The 20,342-nt window shown below is 45.7% G+C and overlaps 2 protein-coding genes across 6 annotated transcripts in view; one reads left to right on the top strand and one right to left on the bottom strand.

Moving 5' to 3' along the window:
* Positions 1-1,195, bottom strand: part of LOC139267160 (flap endonuclease GEN homolog 1) — a 68,684-nt gene extending 67,489 nt beyond the window's left edge. The window contains exon 1 of the mRNA XM_070885046.1: positions 911-1,195. The gene's annotated coding sequence lies outside the window, so the exon portion shown is untranslated. The remainder of the gene's footprint in view (positions 1-910) is intronic.
* The window catches only part of LOC139267159 (structural maintenance of chromosomes protein 6-like), a 101,293-nt gene continuing 81,975 nt past the window's right edge, over positions 1,025-20,342 (top strand). For 2 of the 5 annotated variants that reach the window (XM_070885041.1, XM_070885045.1), the window contains exon 1: positions 1,025-1,083. In XM_070885041.1, the coding sequence (XP_070741142.1) occupies positions 1,070-1,083 (14 nt within the window). In that variant the 5' untranslated portion in view covers positions 1,025-1,069. Of the gene's footprint in view, positions 1,084-1,358; positions 1,456-3,995; positions 4,150-19,799; positions 19,879-20,342 lie in introns of those variants that run through there. The other 3 variants (XM_070885043.1, XM_070885042.1, XM_070885044.1) reach the window with 3 other exon arrangements.

The following is a 20,342-nucleotide window of genomic DNA, read 5'->3' as shown; positions in this document are numbered from 1 at the left end:
ACTCTAGGTACAGTTCCCCCTCTCTCACTCACTCTAGGTACAGTTCCCTCTCTCTCACTCACTAGGTACAGTTCCCTCTCTCACTCACTCACTCACTCTGGTTACAGTTCCCTCTCTCTCACTCACTCTAGGTACAGTTCCCTCTCTCTCACTCACTCTAGGTACAGTTCCTCTCTCTCACTCACTCTAGGTACAGTTCTCCCTCTCTCACTCACTCTAGGTACAGTTTCCTCTCTCTCACTCACTCACGGTACAGTTCCCTCTCTCTCACTCACTCTAGGTACAGTTCCTCTCTCTCACTCACTCTAGGTACAGTTCTCCCTCTCTCACTCACTCTAGGTACAGTTTCCTCTCTCTCACTCACTCACGGTACAGTTCCCTCTCTCTCACTCACTCTAGGTACAGTTCCCTCCCTCTCACTCACTCTAGGTACAGTTCCCTCTCTCACTCACTCTAGGTACAGTTCCCCCTCTCTCACTCACTCTAGGTACAGTTCCCCCTCTCTCACTCACTCTAGGTACAGTTCCCCCTCTCTCACTCACTCTAGGTACAGTTCCCTCTCTCTCACTCACTAGGTACAGTTCCCTCTCTCTCACTCACTAGGTACAGTTCCCTCTCTCTCTTACTCACTCTAGGTACAGTTCCCTCTCTCTCTCACTCACTCACTCTGGGTACAGTTCCCTCTCTCGCACTCACTCATTCTAGGGACAGTTCCCTCTCTCTCACTCACTCACTCACTTTAGGTACAGTTCCCTCTCTCTCACTCACTCACTCTGGGTACAGTTCCCTCTCTCTCTCTCTCTCTCACTCACTCACTCACTCACTCTCCGGGTACAGTTCGCCCCCTACTCTCTCCGGGTACAGTTCTCACTCACTCTCTCGGTCTGTCTGTCTGTCTGTCTAAGGTTACCTCTCTGCCTCTTTCTTTGCTTCTTCTCGCCTATGCGCCGTTTCCCTTCATTCAAATTTCGCGCTCACGGCTCCCAACGTCATCGCATTTCCGCTGTGAAGCGACAGCGCTGACCGGGCGGAAAAGCGGACAACATGACCGTTGGTAGCGGTGCTGACAATGAGAGACTGTGGGTGTGTTTCAAATACACAGTACCAGGCCTCAGACTCAGATTTGGGCCGCAGCGGCTGACCCGGCAAGGCAGCAGAGCGCATGCGCACATTCTCAGCCGCAATTTCGCGGCCTCGAACGTGCACAGAACGCGGCGCGGGGGCGGGGTGAAAATGGACTGGGCACGCGTGATGTGCAGGCCGGCATTGGACATGCGCAGCGTGGAACTGTCGCTCCGTCGCTTGGGGTGTAACGGGTCTCAGTGCGCATGGCCGTGACTACCAGCCGGAAACGAATCGGCGCGGGGGCCAGTGGGCAGTTTGAGCATGCGCGTGCGCACAGCGGCACAGAAGTTTGAACTGGGTTTGAGGAGCGCGGGCAGGCAGGTGGGCACGGTGAGTATTGTGCTGCTTACCCCGGACCTTCTCTCCTCTCTCCCACCCTGGCCCCTCGCCGGTTCCGAGTGCCACTGAAAATGGGGCCCCGGTAGCAGGTGTGAGCCCCCCACCCCCCCATTCGTCCTGGTGTGTGGGCCCAGCAAATAAACCGGGACAAGCCGGTGTAACGGGGCCTTTCAACTGGGGGAGGCAGGGAAGGAAAATTACATCGCGTCTACAGCACAGCAACAGGCCATTCGGCACAACTGCTCTGTACCGGTGTTTATGCTCCACACACAGCACCAGGAGGAAGCCATTCAGCCCCTCGAGCCTGCTCCGCCAGTCAATGAGCTCATGGCTGATCTGCGATCTAACTCTATATACCTGCCTTTGGCCCATATCCCTTAATAACAAAAAGCTAGCAATCTCCAATTTAAAATGAACAACGGATCTAGCATGGATTGCCTTTGCGGAAGAAAGTCCCAAACTTCTACCACCTGTTTGGTGGAAGTGTTTCCTAATTTCACTCCTGAAAGGTCTGGCTCTAATCTTCAGACTATGCCCCCTCGTACTAGAATGCCCAACCAGCGGAACTAACTCCCCTCTATCTATCCTATCTATTCCCCTTAATATACTGAAAATTGCAATCAGATCATCCCATAACCATCTAAATTCTAGGAAATACAATGTTAATTTGTGTAATCTCTCGTAATATAACTCTTGAAGTCTGGGTATCAATCTGGTGAACCTATCTTACATTCCCTCCAAGGCTAATATATCTTTCCTAAGATGTGGTACCCAGAACTGCTCACAGTACTGTGAGTGTGGTCTAACCAGAATTTTGTGCAGCTGCAGCATAACTTCTACCCCCTTGTTTTCTATTCCTCTAGATATAAAGCATTCCATTAGCCTTTTTGATTATTTTCTGTACCTGTTCATGACATTTTAATGATCTATGTACCTGGACCTCCACTGTTTTTAGCTTTTCACCATTTAGAAAGTACCATGTGCTGTATTTTTTGGGTGCAAAATGGATGACCTCACATTTGCCTACATTGTAATCCATTTGCCACAGTTTTGCCCATTCATTTAATGGCCTGAAAATTGCGGTCGGAGGCTTCCTGTGGACGGATGCCTCCGATCAGAATTTTTTTCCCCCGAAGTACCCAGTGGTCCCGGAGCAACGTGGACTTGCGATCCGAGGCCTAGATGCGCAGCCCAGCATATGGCACATACATTCCAGGAACGTAAGCACAACCTGGAATCATGTGGGCCTGGACCACCAATTACAATGTAATATTCTCATTGATAATAGTGGGAGCTCTGTTTGCTCAAAACATAAACACAACACAAATTTAAAAAAAAACACCTCACATATTTAAAATTAATTGAAATTGAATTTAATTAATTGTTTTAGAAAAAAAAAATTTGAATTTAAAAATTTTTTTTTAATAGGATTAAAAATAAACTTAGTTTTTAATATAAAAATTGTAATATTTAATTTTTCTATGTTTTAAAACTCTTAGGCTGGTAAAAGTATATGCCTGCTTTTACCAGACGTAAGAGTTTGGAGGACATTCGCTGGGCAAGAGTTGGGCAAATAGCCCAACTCTCTGCCCGTGAATGTCCTTCTCCCAAGGATGCATGTGCACAGATCGCAAAAGCCGGTTCTCGGCGGATGCGCATTGCGTTTGCAAGGCCTCTTCGGTTGCGTGCACACGTCGTACGCACCTGGAGAAGATGCAATTTTTGGGCCAATCTATCTCCTCCTTTTAAGACACTCCTTAAAGCCTACCTCTTTGACCAAGCATTTGGTCATCTGCCATAATTTTTCCTTGTGAAACTCGGTGTCACATTTTGATTTATAATGCTCCTGTGAAGCGACTTGGAACATTTTACTATGTTAAAGGCGCTATATAAATACAAGTTGTTATCCATTCTGGTATCATCCTTGTAAAACCTTTTGCAGCTTCACCAGTACCTCTATCCTTTTTGTAATATGGAGACCAGAACTGCACTGTACTCCCAATGTGGAGGTTAAACTGGGCCTAGTCTGACTAGGCTGAACTCGGGGTTTGGGACACTGGATTGCGGTTTTCACGATTCAAGCAAATGTGGGACACTGAACACATCCTTGGATCACTTTAAATAAAAGAAGAATTTTACTTCTTTCAGTTACCAACCAGTGACCTCATAATGAATTGTTTTCAGTTATTTGTACTTCAGTGTCTCTTTTTTTGGAGTTGTTGACTTGTAGTTGGACTTTAAGTACTTCAAGCTCTCTACTACCTTATCCTGGTGACTGGCCCCCATGTGTTAACTTGTGTAGCAAGTGTCTGCATGCTATTCAATCACAAGGAGATGGTATCACAGCTAAGGTTGACTCTGTCCCCATTCAAACTCCATATGTGCAGGGTTCATCATACAATTCACAGGTGGGAATGTAAATTGATGATCCCTTCCTTTATATGGGGCACTGAGGCTCAATTGTAGTACCTCTCTGCCAACACCAGCTGAATCAGCAAACTCATGAAACTGGGACCTTCTGTTCTTCATAGCTTGGTGATTCAATGCCGTCTGGAGTGTGCACCTATAAATTTTGAAAACCGTGCCGACAAAAGCTTTTACATGAAGTGAAAACAGAAAATACTGGAAATACATAGGAGCTTACTCGATATCTGTGAAAATAAAAGATGGGATATGACATCTAGGGTATGTACACCGTGGCAGTATTTTCATTTTTTTATATGGTGTTGCATAAATGAACAGCTCCAATAATGTCAGTATATTTCCAGCCTAACGAGGAAGGAGGCATTGTGGATCTGGTTCTGGGGAATGAGGTAGGTCAAGTGGAGCAAGTGTCCATAGGTGAACATTTAGTGATCATAGTATCATAAGGTTTAGATCAGCGATGGAAAAGGATAGCGACCAATCTAGGCTGAACATTTTTAATTGGAGGAAGGCCAATTTCAGTGGGATGAGAACGGATCTGGCCCAGGTAAATTGGAATCAAAGTTTGGTAGCCAGAACTTTAATGGTACAGTGGGCTGCCTTTAAAGAGGAAATAGTTTGAGTACAGTTGAGGTATATTTCCACTAGGGAAAAAGGTAGGGCAACTAAAGTCAGAGCTCCCTGGATGATGAAAGAGAGAAAGTAAGATGAAGCAGAAAAAGAGCACATATAAATGGCATACTTGCCTTTATTAGCTGAGGCATAGAATGCAAGAACAAGTAGGTTATGCTTAAACTGTATAAAACACTAGCTAGAGTACTGCATGCAGTTCTGGTCACACATTACAGGAAAGATGTGATTACAGTGAGGATACAGAGGAGATTTATGAGGATGTTGCTTGGACTAGAGAATTTTAGCTGAGGAAAGATTGGATAGGCTGGGTTTGTTTTCTTTGGAACAGAGGAGGCTGAGGGGAGACCTCATTGAGTTGTATAAACTTACGAGGGGCCGAGATAGAGTGGATAGAACGGACCTCTTTCTCTTAGCAGAGGGGTCAACAACCAGGGAGCATAGATTTAAAGTAATTGGTAGAAGGTTTAGAGGGGATTTGAGGGACAATTTCTTCACCCAGAGGGTGGAGGGGGTCTGGAACTCACTGCCTGAAAGTGTGGTAGAGGCAGAAATGTTTAAAAAGTACTTGGATGTGCACTTGAAGTGCTGTAACCTACAGGGTTACTGATGAAGAGCTGGAAAGTGGGATGAAGCTGGATAGCTCTTTGGTAGCTGGCAAAGACATGATGGACTGCAATGGCCTCCTTCCATGCTGTAAATTTCTATGATTCTATTCAACCAGATGTCTGGTTGAGAATACATCTAAGAATCAGGCTAAATAGAGAAAGTTCAAAGGAGAAGTGAAAACAAAAATAAGAGGGGCAAAGAGAGGATATGGGAATAGAATGGCAGCTAACATAAAAGGTAATCCAAAAGTCTTCTATAGGCATATAAATAGTAAATGAGTAGTAAGAGGAGAGTGGGGCCGATTCGGGACCAAAAAGGAGACCTATGCAAGGAGGCAGAGTGTTTGGCTGAGTTGCTAAATGAGTACTTTGCATCTGTCTTCACCAAGGAAGAAGATAATGCCATAGACATAGTGAAGGAGATACTGGATAGGATAGAAATTGGTAAAGCGGAAGTGCTAGAAAGGCTGGCTGTACTTAAAGTAGATAAGTCATCAGGACCAGTTGGGATACATCCTAGGACGCTGAGGGAAATGAAGGAAGAAATCGCGGAGGTACTGGCCATAATCTTCCAATCCTTCTTAGAAACGGGGGTGGTGCCAGAGGACTGGGGAATTGCAAATATTACACCCTTGTTAAAACTAAGGATAAACCCAGCAACTACAGGCAAGTCAATTTAACCTCGGTGGTGGGGAAGCTTTTAGAAACAATAATCAGGGACAAAATTAAGTCACTTGAACAAGTGGATCAATTAAGAAAAACCAGCACGGATTTGTTCAAGGCAAACCGTGTTTACATAGAAACATAGAAAATAGGTGCAGGAGAAGGCCCTTCTAGCCTGCACCACCATTCAATAAGATCATGGTTGATCATTCCCTCAGTACCCCTTTCCTGCTTTCTCTCCATACCCCTTGATCCCTTTAGCCGTAAGGGCCATATCTAACTCCCTCTTGAATATATCCAATGAACTGGCATCAACAACTCTCTGCGGCAGGGAATTCCACAGGTTAACAACTCTGAGTGAAGAAGTTTCTCCTCATCTCAGTCCGAAATGGCCTACCCCTTATCCTAAGACTATGTCCCCTGGTTCTGGACTTCCCAAACATCGGGAACATTCTTCCCGCATCTAACCTGTCCAGTCCCGTCAGAATCTTAGACGTTTCTATGAGATCCCCTCTCATCCTTCTAAACTCCAGTGAATAAAGGCCCAGTTGATCCAGTCTCTCCTCATCTGACAGCCCAGCCATCCCTGGAATCAGTCTGGTGAACCTTCACTGCACTCCCTCAATAGCAAGAACGTCCTTCCTCAGATTAGGAGACCAAAACTCAACACAATATTCCAGGTGAGGCCTCACTAAGGCCCTGTACAACTGCAGTAAGATCTCCCTGCTCCTATACTCAAATCCCCGAGCTATGAAGGCCAACATACCATTTGCCTCCTTCACCGCCTGCTGTACCTGAATGCCCACTTTCAGTGATTGATGAACCATGACACCCAGGTCTCGTTGCACCTCCCCTTTTCCTAATCTGCCGCCATCCAGATAATATTCTGCCTTCCTGTTTTTACTCCCAAAATGGATAACCTCACATTTATCCACATTATATTGCATCTGCCATGCATTTGCCCACTCACCTAACCTGTCCAAGTCACCCTGCAGCGTCCTCCTCGCAGCTCACACCGCCACCTAGTTTAGTGTCATCTGCAAACTTGGAGTTATTACACTCAATTCCTTCATCTAAATCATTAATGTATATTGTAAAGAGCTGAGGTCCCAGCACTGAGCCCTGCGGCACTCCACTAGTCACTGCCTGCCATTCTGAAAAGGACCCGTTTATCCCAACTCTGCTTCCTGTCTGCCAACCAGTTCTCTATCCACGTCAGTACATTACCCCCAATACCATGCGCTTTTATTTTGCACACCAATCTCTTGTGTGGGACCTTGTCAAAAGCCTTTTGAAAGTCCAAATACACCACATCCATTGGTTCTCCCTTGTCCATTCTGCTAGTTACATCCTTAAAAAATTCCAGAAGATTCCTTTCATAAATCCATGCTGACTTGGTCCATTCCTGTCACTGCTTTCCAAATGCGCTGCTATTTCATCCTTAATGGTTGATTTCAACATTTTCCCCACTACTGATGTCAAGCTAACCGTCTATAATTACCTGTTTTCTCCTTTTTTAAAAAGTGGTGTTACATTAGCTACCCTCCAGTCCATAGGAACTGATCCAGAGTTGATAGACGGTTGGAAAATGATCACCAATGCATCCACTATTTCTAGGGCCACTTCCTTAAGTACTCTGGGATGCAGACTATCAGGCCCCGGGGATTTATTAGCCTTCAATCCGATCAATTTCCCTAACACAATTTCCCGCCTGATAAGGATATTCTTCAGTTCCTCCTTCTCACTAGACCTCCTGTCCCCTAGTACATTCGGAAGGTTATTTGTGTCTTCCTTCGTGAAGACAGAACCAAAGTATTTGTTCACTTGGTCTGCCATTTCTTTGTTCCCCATTATAAATTCACCTGAATCAGACAGCAAGGGACCTACGTTTGTTTTCACTAATCTTTTTCTCTTCACATATTTATAGAAGCTTTTGCAGTCAGTTTTTATGTTCCCTGCAAGCTTCCTTTCGTACTCTATTTTCCCCCTCTTAACTAAACCCTTAGTCTTCCTCTGTTGAATTCTAAATTTCTCCCAGTCCTCAGGTTTGTTGCTTTTTTCTAGCCAAATTATATGCCTCTTCCTTGGCTTTAACATATCCTTAATTTCCCTTGTTAGCCATGGTTGAGCCACCTTCCCCGTTTTATTTTTACTCCAGACAGGGATGTACAATTGCTGAAGTTCATCCATGTGATCTTTAAATGTTTGCCATTGCTTATCCACTGTCAACCCTTTAAGTATCCTTTGCCAGTCTATTCTAGCCAATTCACGCCTCATACCGTCGAAGTTACCTTTCCTTAAGTTCAGAACCCTAGTTTCCAAATTAACTGTGTCACTCTCCATCTTAATAAAGAATTCTACCATATTATGGTCACTCTTCTCCAAGGGGCCTCGCACAACAAGATTGCTAATTAGTCCCTTCTCATTACACATCACCCAGTCTTGGATGGCCAGCTCTCTAGTTGGTTCCTCGTAATATTGGTCTAGAAAACCATCCCTAATACACTGCAGGAAATCCTCCTCCACCGCATTGCTACCAGTTTGGTTAGCCCAATCAATATGTAAATTAAAGTCGCCCATGATAACTGCTGTACCTTTATTGCACACATCCCTTATTTCTTGTTTGATGCTGTCTCCAACCTCACCAATACTGTTTGGTGGTGTGTACACAGCTCCCACTCGCATTTTCTGCCCTTTGGAATTCCGCAGCTCCACCCATACTGATTCCACATCATCCAGGCTAATGTCCCTCCTTACTATCGCATTAATTTCCTCTTTAACCAACAACTCCACCCCACCTCCTTTTCCTTTCTGTCTATCCTTCCTAAATGCTGAATACCCCTGGATGTTGAGTGCCCATTCTTGATCACCCTGGAGCCATGTCTCTGTGATGCCTATTATATCATACCCGTTAACTGCTACCTGCACAGTTAATTCGTCCACCTTATTCCGAATACTCCTCGCATTGAGGCACAGAGCCTTCAGTCTTGTCTTTCTAACACACTTTGCCCCTTTTGAATTTTGCTGTAATGTGGCCCTTTTTGTTTTTTGCCCTCCACTTTTACTATTCTTCTTTCTATCTTTTGCTTTTGACTCCATTTTATTTCCCTCTGTCTCCCTGCATAGGTTCCCATCCCCCTGCCACATTAGTTTGATTGAGTTTTTGATTGAGTTGATTAAGTTTTTTGATGTTCAGAGAGGGTTGATGCGGTTGACCTGGTGTACATGGATTTCTAAAAGGTGTTTGACAAAGTGCCACATAATGGACTTGCCAGCAAAGTTGAAGTCCATGGAATAAAAGAGACAGTGGCAGCATGGATATGAAATTGGCTAAGTGACAGGAAACGGGGAGTAGTGGTGAGTGATTGTTTTTCAGACTGGATGATGGTATACAGTGGTGTTCCCCGAGCTTTAAGAGAGGGTGCAGAAAAGATGAGAATGATTCAAGGGATGATAGATTTTAGTTATGTGGATAGACTGGAGAAGCTGGAGTTTTTCCTGCTTGGAGCAGAGAAGGTTGAGAGGTGATTTGATGGAGGTGTTCAAAATCATGGGGGGTCTGGACAGAGTAGATACAGAGTAACTGCTCCCATTGGCAGAAGGGCCGAGAACCAGAGGACACAGATTTAAGGCGATTGGCAAAAGAACCAAAGGTGGCATAAGAAAAAACGCTTTTACACGGCGAGTGGTTAGGATCTGGAATGCACTGCCGGAAAGGGTGGTGGAGGCAGACTCAATCACGACTTTCAAAAGGGTGTTGAATAAGTACCGGAAGGAAAAACATTTGCAGGGCTACAGGGAAAGGACAGGGGAGTGGGACTACCGAGGTGCTCTTGCAGAGAACTGGCATGGGCTCGATGGGCCGAATGGCCTTCATCCATGCTGAAAGCAATCTACGATTCTATGAATAATATCACTCTTCTGTGTATGTTGTAGGTCTCGGCCTGCTTTCCAAACCAATATTTGTCGCATATCAGAGATACGGGTCAATTGATATATTATTTAATCTGTGGGTAACTTTCTTTTTTATCTTTAAAGATCTAGGTTTGTATATATTCGAGACTGAAGTTCTCTGTTATGATGTAGTAGTGGCCCTATGAGCTTGAGTATCCTCAATCCTGTTTTTGGTGTGTATGAGTGCACAATACAATAATGTCTGCAGTTTATATCATTTAATTTGTAGAGGTTAAAAATTAAAAAAGCAGGCAATTCAAGATATCTGAAATTAAAAACAGAAATCTTGGAAATAAACAGGAGGTCAGTCAGCATTTGAAAGAGTAAGACAGGTGCATGTTTGCAGAATATTGGGGGAGCCCTTCATAGTCGTGACCAAAATAGACAGTGGAATGAATACCAGGGAGAGAAGAAGAGAATGGTAGGTAGAGGCCAAGTGTATCGTAATGCTAACTGTTTTCACAAAAGGGATTGATTGTGTATAAATGACAGACTGAGAAGCCATAATGATTGCTAATGTGGCAATGTCACAGGCACAGTACACACACTTGATTTGAAGGGTTGTAATATACTGTAAGGCAAATTGTGGGCCAAATGTGTTGTAACTCATTCTGTGAGTTAAGGAAAGTGATGTAAGGTAATTTAGCTATTCTGACTTTCTGACAATCCTTTGGGGAAGCATTGTTTCAAGACAGCACAACTCTACTTCTCTTTGACTTCAAGCTGTGGGTATTCCAGGTATTTTTTTATGTGGAGATAATTGCCTGTAATTTTCAGGAACATTTCTGCATAAGTATGGCATAGGACCAGCGTTGTGCTGTTTTTTTACCAATGAGATTCTCGTATAACTGATTTGCGTCAGTATTGCACTGAAATAATGACCCAGAAATTGCGGTCGGAAGCTTCCTGTGGGTGGATGCCTCTGACCAATTCTTTTTTACAAAAGTACTTGGCGGTCCCGGAGGAACGTAGACTTGCGGTCCAAGGCCTCCATTCGCAGTCCAGCATATGGGCCCACCTATTCCAGGGGCGTATGTGCAACCTGGGCCAGACCAACCAATTAAAATGGAGTATCCCCATTCACAGTAATGCATGAACTCAGTTTGTACAGACATCACCATTTCTGTGAATGGTGATACCCCGCAAAAAACGCACATTTTAAATAAGTAAGAAAAACACTTCATATAGTTAAAATTAATTGAAATTGAATTTAATTAAATGTTTTAGAGAAATTATTTTTTTTTTAATATGTTTTAATGGGGGTAAAAATAAACTTACCTTTAATGGTCAGGGGTTTTAATAGAAAAATTATTGATAACATATTTTATTTTTCTATCTTTTAAAACACCTGCGCTGGTAAAAGCAGGCCTTCCTCTTGCTTTTACTAGGCGTAAGTTTTGAAGGACATTCGCTGGGCAAGAGTTTGGCAAATAGCTCATATCTCTGCGTGCGAATGTCCTTCTCTCGGGGATGTGTGTGATCTGTCAAAAGACATTTTGACAGTTTGCATGTGCCGGTTCTCGGTGCATGCGCATCGCGCGCTGAGAACTGACACTTGCGAGGCCTTTCCGTACGCACCCGGAGAGGCCGCAATTTACAGCCCATTACTATGTGTGAATTTCCTCGATCATTTGCGTCGTTCCCAAGGTATGCCAACCAAGACCCTTTGCCGCTCAGTTACGTAGCTTCCCTTCCCCCATGCAAATGACCAGCTCAATCGAGTTTCCTAGCTTTATGCAAGCAAAGCGTTGGCATAGATTCATGCCCATAAATTTAGGCATGGCACAGCCTGAAGTCACCTGATATCAGCGTAACTGAGAGTTTGGTGATTTATTTTGCAATTACATAAAAATATTCTTACTGAGACCTCACTTTTCTTAACCAAAATGCCATTTAGAAACATAGAAAATAGGTGCAGGAGCAGGCCATTCAGCCCTTCTAGCCTGCACCGCCATTCAATGAGTTCATGGCTGAACATGAAACTTCAGTACCCACTTCCTGCTTTCACGCCATACCCCTTGATCCCCCGAGTAGTAAGGACTTCATCTAACTCCCTTTTGAATATATTTAGTGAATTGGCCTCAACTACTTCCTGTGGTAGAGAATTCCACAGGTTCACCACTCTCTGGGTGAAGAAGTTTCTCCTTATCTCGGTCCTAAATGGCTTACCCCTTATCCTTAGACTGTGACCCCTGGTTCTGGACTTCCCCAACATTGGGAACATTCTTCCTGCATCCAACCTGTCCAAACCCGTCAGAATTTTAAACGTTTCTATGAGGTCCCCTCTCATTCTTCTGAACTCCAGTGAATACAAGCCCAGTTGATCCAGTCTTTCTTGATAGGTCAGTCCCACCATCCCGGGAATCAGTCTGGTGAATCTTCGCTGCACTCCCTCAATAGCAAGTATGTCCTTCCTCAAGTTAGGAGACCAAAACTGTACACAATACTCCAGGTGTGGCCTCACCAAGGCCCTGTACAACTGTAGCAACACCTCCCTGCCCCTGTACTCAAATCCCCTCGCTATGAAGGCCAACATGCCATTTGCTTTCTTAACCGCCTGCTGTACCTGCATGCTAACCTTCAATGACTGATGTACCATGACACCCAGGTCTCGTTGCACCTTCCCTTTTCCTAATCTGTCACCATTCAGATAATAGTCTGTCTCTCTGTTTTTACCACCAAAATGGATAACCTCACATTTATCCACATTATACTTCATCTGCCACGCACTTGCCCACTCACCTAACCTATCCAAGTCACTCTGTAGCCTCATAGCATCCTCCTCGCAGCTCACACTGCCACCCAACTTAGTGTCATCCGCAAATTTGGAGATACTACATTTAATCCCCTCGTCTAAATCATTAATGTACAATGTAAACAGCTGGGGCCCCAGCACAGAACCCTGCGGTACCCCACTAGTCACTCTCCATGCACTCAATTTTTCCCCTTGCCAGTGTTTAACGGGACCATTGTCTTCCCAATGGGCATATTCCTGTTCTGCATAATAACATGGCAGAAGGCACTGGCCGAGTGAAGTCATGAGCACACCAACACAGTATCACTCAAAAGTCAAACAATATCTGGTATAGATATTAATCTCGGAAGGTAATTCTGAATTAATTGGATTTGGACAATGACTTTTTGAGACTAGTGTTGGATGCTGTCCAAACTGACACCATGGTGAATGTGTGCAAATCAATCTTGTTTTTTACTGGACACAGCAATGCAGCCACTACCTTTTCAGTTGCCTGTCGAGATGAGAGGCTCAATCAGAAATAAGTTTCTCTTCAGCAGGCCTGGTGATAAAATGCCAGGGATCTCAACTAGACAATTGTGAGTTCAGACCCAGATTTAACAGAGATTTAACCTTCCCCTCATTATACAGGTTTTGGTGGTTTCTGCCAGACTGTGAAATGATGCATCACTGATGCTGTGAAGCATCAGATTGCTCTTTCGCACAGCACATGTGCAAGTTTCCTTCTTTTACAAAACAAAGTCCACTAAACAGCAACACAAACACATGCATTAAGTTTTAATTTCCTGACGAGAAAGCAGTATTTTAAAGATAAATTTTATTAAGTTGTAAAACAAATGGTGAACAGTTGGCAGCGTTGCATTTACGTTTGTTTTGTGCCACTTTTTGCATTCCAGCGTTGGCAACTGAGCACTACTAAAATTCTGCCTAAGTTCCCGTTGTCAAAACGGTGCAAATTTCAGTGTGATTTCTGTGCAAGTATGATCCATGAAGTTCAGGGCCAGTATCTTCAACTCCAGAGGCAGTTATTTCCAGTATTTTTTGTTTTTGTTTAATAACAACTTGGATTTATATTAGTAAAATGTGTCTAGCTGTTTTGCAGGAGTACAATTAGACACAATTTGACACCGAGACATAAACGGAGATGTTATGACAGGCTTGGTCAATGAGTTAGGTTTTAAGGAATGTCTTAAAGGAGAGGGGTCCGTAGAGGTTTAGGGAGAGAATTCCAGAGCTTAGGGCCTAGGCAATTGAAAGCATGGCCGCCAATGGTTGGGTGATTAAATTACAGGATGCACAAGAGGCCAGAATTGGAGGAGCACAGATGCCCCAGAGGATTGTAGGGCTGGAGGAGATTACAAAGATAGGAAGAACCAAGGCTGTAGAGGGATTTGAAATCAAGAATTTTAAAATCGAGGCGTTGCTGGACCGGGAGCCAATGTAGGTCAGCGAGTACAGGGGTGATGGGTGAATGGGAGTTGGTGCGAGTTAGGATGAGAGCAGCAGAGGTTTGGATGAGCTCAAGTTTATGGAGGGTGTAAGATGAGAGGACTACCAGGAGAGTGAGCTTTTGTGCTTGCTATTAGTTGGATTTACTCTAGATACGAGGGATGTATGTGTTGCGCAAATGATTATGCAGGATGATCATAGCAAAAGCTGATGCTGCTTAGTTACAGATTATAACTCTGTAATAGCACAGACATGTGCAACCTACTTGTTGGGTGTTTAAGTGTATGCAAAGCGCTGTATTTTCTGGTAAGGAAGTTGCAATAGTTTAAAAGAAACTGAATTGCAATTTGAGCTTTGTTAAAGATTTCCCTCGCATGGTTGCGTTTTGTGGCACCACAGGGTTGAGGCATGGATTTGATCTTGTTATAGGGAATCCATGCAACTCCTAATAGGGAAGATTTGTTGCTCGCCCATACTTTTGTACGTATGGGATCAGTTCATGTTGTGATGTTGTTTGTTGGGAGAAATTGAAAATAAATATAAACTTAACATTTTGTTAGCTTTCGCTCCAAGAAATGTTAGTAACTTTTTCTGTAATTCTCCATGAGCACATTATCTCTCCCATGTGTATACGCGTTCTGATTTATACATTTTCTCAATGAAAAATATACAAGAGAAACAGCAAATAAGTGTGATGTCATAACATTGAAGCTATGCCAGTTCGGAGTGAAATCAAGAAGCATTTTTTCACACCCCATCCCCCCCAAAAAAAGACTTTTGGATGCTGTGTCAATTGAAAGTTTCAAGACTTGAGATTGATCGATATTTGTAAAGTAACAGCTCCAAGGGATATGGAGAAAGGGCGAGTAAATGGAGTTGATGTACAGATCAGCTATGATCTAACAGAATGGTGGAATAGTGTATATTCAACACACTAGCCAGGGCCAAACAAAGTCGTCTGCCTAAATTGTGTTAATGCATTCAAGTAATGCGTTGGAATGGTCTCATTCATTTGAGCGTAGCAGGCGGTCACTGCCATGGAGTTTGTGCCTCCTAGAAGGGCAACAACCTAGGATTGACAGCTCAACTAACCAATTCTCAACACCAACAATTGTAGGTGGGTCAATGTAAAGTGGACTACTTTATTTTTGATGTTAGGAGGAGTAAAAAAAAAACTAGACTGTATTTTACTGAAGACTTTTCTGTTCATTTGTTGTATCTAAAGTAAACAAGCTTTTGAATTTACAGTTGGCTGCATCTCACGAGAGCTGTGATCAACAACAACTTGCATTTATATAGTGCCTTTAACATAGTAAAATGTCCCAAGGCATTTCACAGGAGCACCGAGCCATGCAAGGAGATATTAGAAGAGATGACCGAAAGCTTGGTCAAAGAGGTAGGTTTGGAGGATAGAGAGGCGGAGAAACATGGCTGCCATTGGTGGAGCGATTAAAATCGGGGATGCACAAGAGGCCTGAATTGGAGCAGCGCAGATATCTCAGCAGGTTGTAGGATTGGAGGAGGTTACAGAGATAAGGAGGAGCGAGGCTGTGGAGAGATTTGTAAAAAAGATGACAATTTTAAAATTGAGGCATTGCGTAACTGTGAACCAGTGTAGGTCAACGAGGACAGGTGAACGGGACTTAGGATATAGGCAGCAGAGTTTTGGATGACTTTTAAGTTTATGGAGGGTGGAAGATGGGAGGCCAGCCAGGAGTGCGTTGGGATAGTTAAGTCTAGAGTTAACAAAGGCATGGATGAGGGTTTTAGCAGCGGATGAGCTGAGGGAGGATGTTACCGAGGTGGATCGGAAGCTCATCTTGGGGCCAAGTACGACACCAAGGTTGCGAACAGTCTGGTTCAGCCTCAGACAGTTGCCAAGGAGAGGGATGGAGTCGGTAGCTAGGGAACGCAGTTTGTGTCGGGGACCAGAGACAATGGCTTCAGTCTTCCCCAATATTTAGTTGGAGGAAATTTCTGCTCCAGTACTGGATGTCGAACAAGCTGTCATAGAGACGGTGGAGTGGTTGAGAGGTGGTAGTGAGGTAGAGCTGGGTGTTGTCAGTGATCATGTGGAATCTGATGCTGTGGTTTCTGATGATGTTGCTGAGGGGCAGCATGTAGATGAGAAAGAGGAGGGCCCAAGGACAGATCCTTGGGGGAACACCAGAGGTAACAGAGCGGGAGTGGAAAGGGAAGCCATTACAGTTGAGTCTCCAGGTACGACTGGATAGATAAGAATGGAACAAGGCGAGAGCAGTCCCACCCAGCTGGGCGATGGTGGAGAGGTGTTGCAGGTGGATGGTATGGTCAATTGTGTCAAAGGCTGCAGACAGGTCAAGAAGGACGAGGAAGGATAGCTTACAGCAGTCACCGTCACATAGGATGCCATTTGTGACTTGATAAGAGCCGTTTCGGTACCGTGGCAGGGGAGGAACACTGGAGGGATTCAAACATGGAGTTCTGGGAAAGCTGGGAGACGACAGCACATTCAAGGACTTTGGAGAGGAAAGGGAAGGGAGGTTGGAGATAGAGTGGTAATCAGTCCAACTTCTGGAAAATAGGTGAAATGCATGCGAGGGCACGTGTGGGATTACAGTATCCAGTGCACACAATGGAGCCAAGTTTCGGCCCAAGTTGCTCCTGTTTTTTTGGAGCAACTGGTTTAGAATGGAATATCTTAGAAATTGCAAATCTCGGCATTTAGTTTACTCCAGTTTTAGTCAGTTAGAACAGTTTCAGTTTGGAACAGATTTTTTTTTTCAAAAGGGGGCGTGTCCGGCCACTTACGCCCATTTTGAAAGTTTAGGTAGTGAAAACATACTCCAAACTAACTTAGAATGGAGTAAGTATAGATTTTTGTATGTTCAGAAAACCTTGTCTACACTTAGAAAATCAGGCGTAGGTCACAAATCAGGTGTAGGGGAGGGGGGGTGGGGTTTAAAGGGAAGTTTACAAACATGAAACACTTCAGTTAAGCCATCATCAATAATAAATGATAAATGCATCAATAAATCAACCAATAAATCAATCAAAAAAATTAATAAAAATTAATTTAAAAAAATCAATAAATAAAACATTTTCTACTTACCGACTACAGCACTGGGAATCCTCCAACAGCGGGCTGGGACGCTCCCCCCCCCCCCCCCCCCCCCCCCCCCCCGTGTGCCTCTGTCAGTGTCTCTATCTCTGTCAGAGTGTGTCTCTCTCACTCTCTGTCTGTCAGTGTCTGTGTTTCTGACAGCGAGGGGTGGAGAGGAGAGGGGAGTGAGGGTGAGGGTGGGAGGAGGAGGGGGTGAGGGGGAGGAGGAGGGGGGTGAGGAAGGGGGTGAGGAGGAGGAGGGGGGTGGGGGGGAGGAGGAGGGGGTGAGGTGGAGGAGGAGGGGGGGGAGGAGGAGGAGGAGGGGGGTGAGGAGGAGGAGGAGGGGGGTGAGGAGGAGGGGGAGGAGGAGGAGGGGTGAGGGGGGGGGAGGAGGAGGAGGAGGGGGTGAGGGGGAGGAGGAGGAGGGTGAGGGGGGGGAGGAGGAGGAGGAGGGGGTGAGGGGGAGGAGGAGGAGGAGGAGGAGAGGGGGAGGGGAGGAGGGGGGTGAGGAGGAGGAGGGGGGTGAGGAGGAGGAGGAGGGGGGTGAGGGGGAGGAGGGGGGGGAGAGGGGGGGGGGGGGAGGAGGGGGGGGGGGAGGAGGAGGAGGGGGGTGAGGAGGAGGAGGAGGAGGAGGAGGAGGAGGAGGTGGAGGAGGAGGGGGGAGGAGGAGGAGGGAGGAGGAGAGAGAGGAGAGGAGAGGGAGGAGAGAGAGGGAGAGGGAGGCTGAACGCCCGGGCCCAAGACTTCGGGCTTGGATTTACCGGATTGACAGGTAGGTGGCGTCAGGTCCGTGGAGGGGGTGGGGGGGGAGGGGGGAGGGGGGAGGTAGGAGGTAGGAGGGGGGGAGAGAGAGAGAGAGAGAGAGAGTCGGAAGTGGAGGTCGGCGGGGGGAGGAGGGGCGGGGGGTGTGGGGGAGAGGTGTGGTGGAGGGGGGGTGTGGTTGTGGGGGGGGTTGGGGGGTAGTGGGAGGGAGGTTGGGGGGTAGTGGTGGGGGGTTTGGGGGTGGTGGGGGAGGGGGGTGGGGAGAGAAGTGAGGTCGGGGGGTGGGGTGGTGGCGGGAGTCAAGTCGGGTCGGGTCGGATCTGGTCGGGAGGAAGCAGGAGCTGGGCGTGGGAGGCAGCCTTATCCACGCAGCCCCAGTGAGGCCATTCGGCCAGGGCGAAGAGCTGCATGCTTCGGGCCCTCCCACACAGTTTGGGCGCCTGGAGCTACTGCACATGCGCGCCCACTCTAGCACCTGTGCAGAGGTCCCGGCACTGTTTTCAGCGCAGGGTCCTGGCTCCGCCCCCCACAGCTCGTGCCGCGCCCAGCTCCAGAGGGCCTGCAGGAAGCCGGAGAATAGGTAAGGTTTTTTTTAGGCGCACTTTGTGGCGTGAAAAACGGGCGTCCAGGTCGGGACTGCGCCGTTCTAGGCGCGGCCCGTAACTTGGGCTCAATGAGGGGTCCCAGGGTCACACTATTGTAAAATTAGATATTGTACAGTAAAGGTAAACTCTTGATCATGAGACGGAGGATTTGCTTCCAGAAAGGAGATCCTGGTGATGCTGAACCCAAGAGCATATTTAATGTAGGCCAGAAATTTATACCACAATGCCCACAAACTGTGCTAAAGATGAATGTCTTTCTGTTTAATCTATTTTAGTGGTAGAATAATGAGTCCAGCAGTTTAACTACCTGGACAAATGATCTGGAGACATGAGTTCAAATCCCACTATGGCAGCTGTGGAACTTAAATTCAGTTAATTAAATAAATCTGAAATAAAAAGCTAACATCAAGAATGGTGACCATGAAACTATCCGATTGTTGTAAAAAATCATCTGGTTTATTAATGTCCTGTGGGGAAGGAAATTTGCTGCCCTTACCCGGTCTGGCATATATGTGACTCCAGACCCACAGCAATGTGGTTGACTCTTAACTGCCCTCTGAAATGGCCTAGCAAGCCACTCAGTTGTATTAGAAAATCTACAGCGGTTCAAGAAGGCAGCTCACCACCACCTTCTCAAGGGCAATTAGGGATAGGCAATAAATGCCGGCCTTGACAGCGATGCCTGCATCCCATGAATGAATAAAAGAAACTCTGACAGTGCAGCATGCCCTCAGCACTGCACGGAGTGTCAGCATAGATTTTTGCGCTCAAGTCTCTAATGGGGCTTAAACCCATAACCTCCTGACTCTAGAGGTGAGAGTGCTACCCACTGAACCCGAGCTGACGCCCTGTATTTTTTCTTTTGCCGAATTTCCCTCAGTGGGTAGCACCCTCGCCTGAGTCAGAAGGTTGTGGGTCCAAGTCCCACTCCAGAGACTTGTGCACAAAAATCTAGGCTGACACTCCAGTGCAGTACTGAGGGAGTGCTGCACTGTCAGAGATGCCGTCTTTTGGTTGAGATATTAAACCGAGGCCCCGTCTCCTCCCTTGTTTGGATGAAAAAGAACCCATGGCACTGTTCACTAAAAACAGATTCTGCTCATTATCACGTTGCTGTTTGTGGGAGCTTACTGTGTGCAAATTGGTTGCTGCCTTTCCTACATTACAACAGTGACTACACTTAAAAAAATACTTCATTGGCTGTAAAGTGTTTTGAGACGTCTGGTAGTTGTGAAAAGTGCTATATAAATGCAAGTCTTTTTCCACATCTCACACGCCACCTGTCTGAAAGATCAGGACTTCTTCCGAGATTACCACCGATGCTGCTTTTGACTATCTATACGGGGCATGTTGGAGCAGTCTGTTGGAAACTCCCGTCACGTTTTCTCCCCTCGTTCTTAAAACCTGGCAGATGCCTCAGCAGAGCAGATAGAATAATGGATTGGAATGGATCAAATTGACATCCCTGCATTCCACAGCATTGTGAGTATGTGCTCCAATGTGCCGCACTACATTCTGAACCAAGTATTGGTGTGCACTGGGAAGTAGTCCTTACTAGCCTCCCCTTGGTTCACTTGTTGCCCCTGCAAGCACATTGCTCGAAATCTTCAGCATTATGCATCCATGTTCAGTTCCAAGCCTGATTGATAAGTAAAAGGAGATACCACCAGAAGTGTCTTTCCAATAAGAGAAATGTTTAAGCTTGCGCAATGCAATTGCTACGCAACTGTCAATGGCAACTGCAAGAGCTGAGTGGCCAAGTCAGTTTTAAGAATTTGCCGCTAGCTTGAGAACATACTTCAAAAGAGTGAAAAGGGCTGAAGCTTAAGAGATTAGTACATTTCTTTTCTGCAGTGACATCTAAATTCATTCCAATAACTGGAAGATTGTATCATAATGTATTCAGATGCTCTGTAAATTTTCCACCGAGTCTCAGTAATCAAAGT

The sequence above is a fragment of the Pristiophorus japonicus genome, chromosome 7, assembly GCF_044704955.1.
Source record: "Pristiophorus japonicus isolate sPriJap1 chromosome 7, sPriJap1.hap1, whole genome shotgun sequence".
Taxonomy (NCBI): Eukaryota; Metazoa; Chordata; class Chondrichthyes; family Pristiophoridae; genus Pristiophorus; species Pristiophorus japonicus.
The sequence above is the reverse complement of the archived record's forward strand: the minus strand, read 5'-3'. Positions and strand labels throughout refer to the sequence as shown.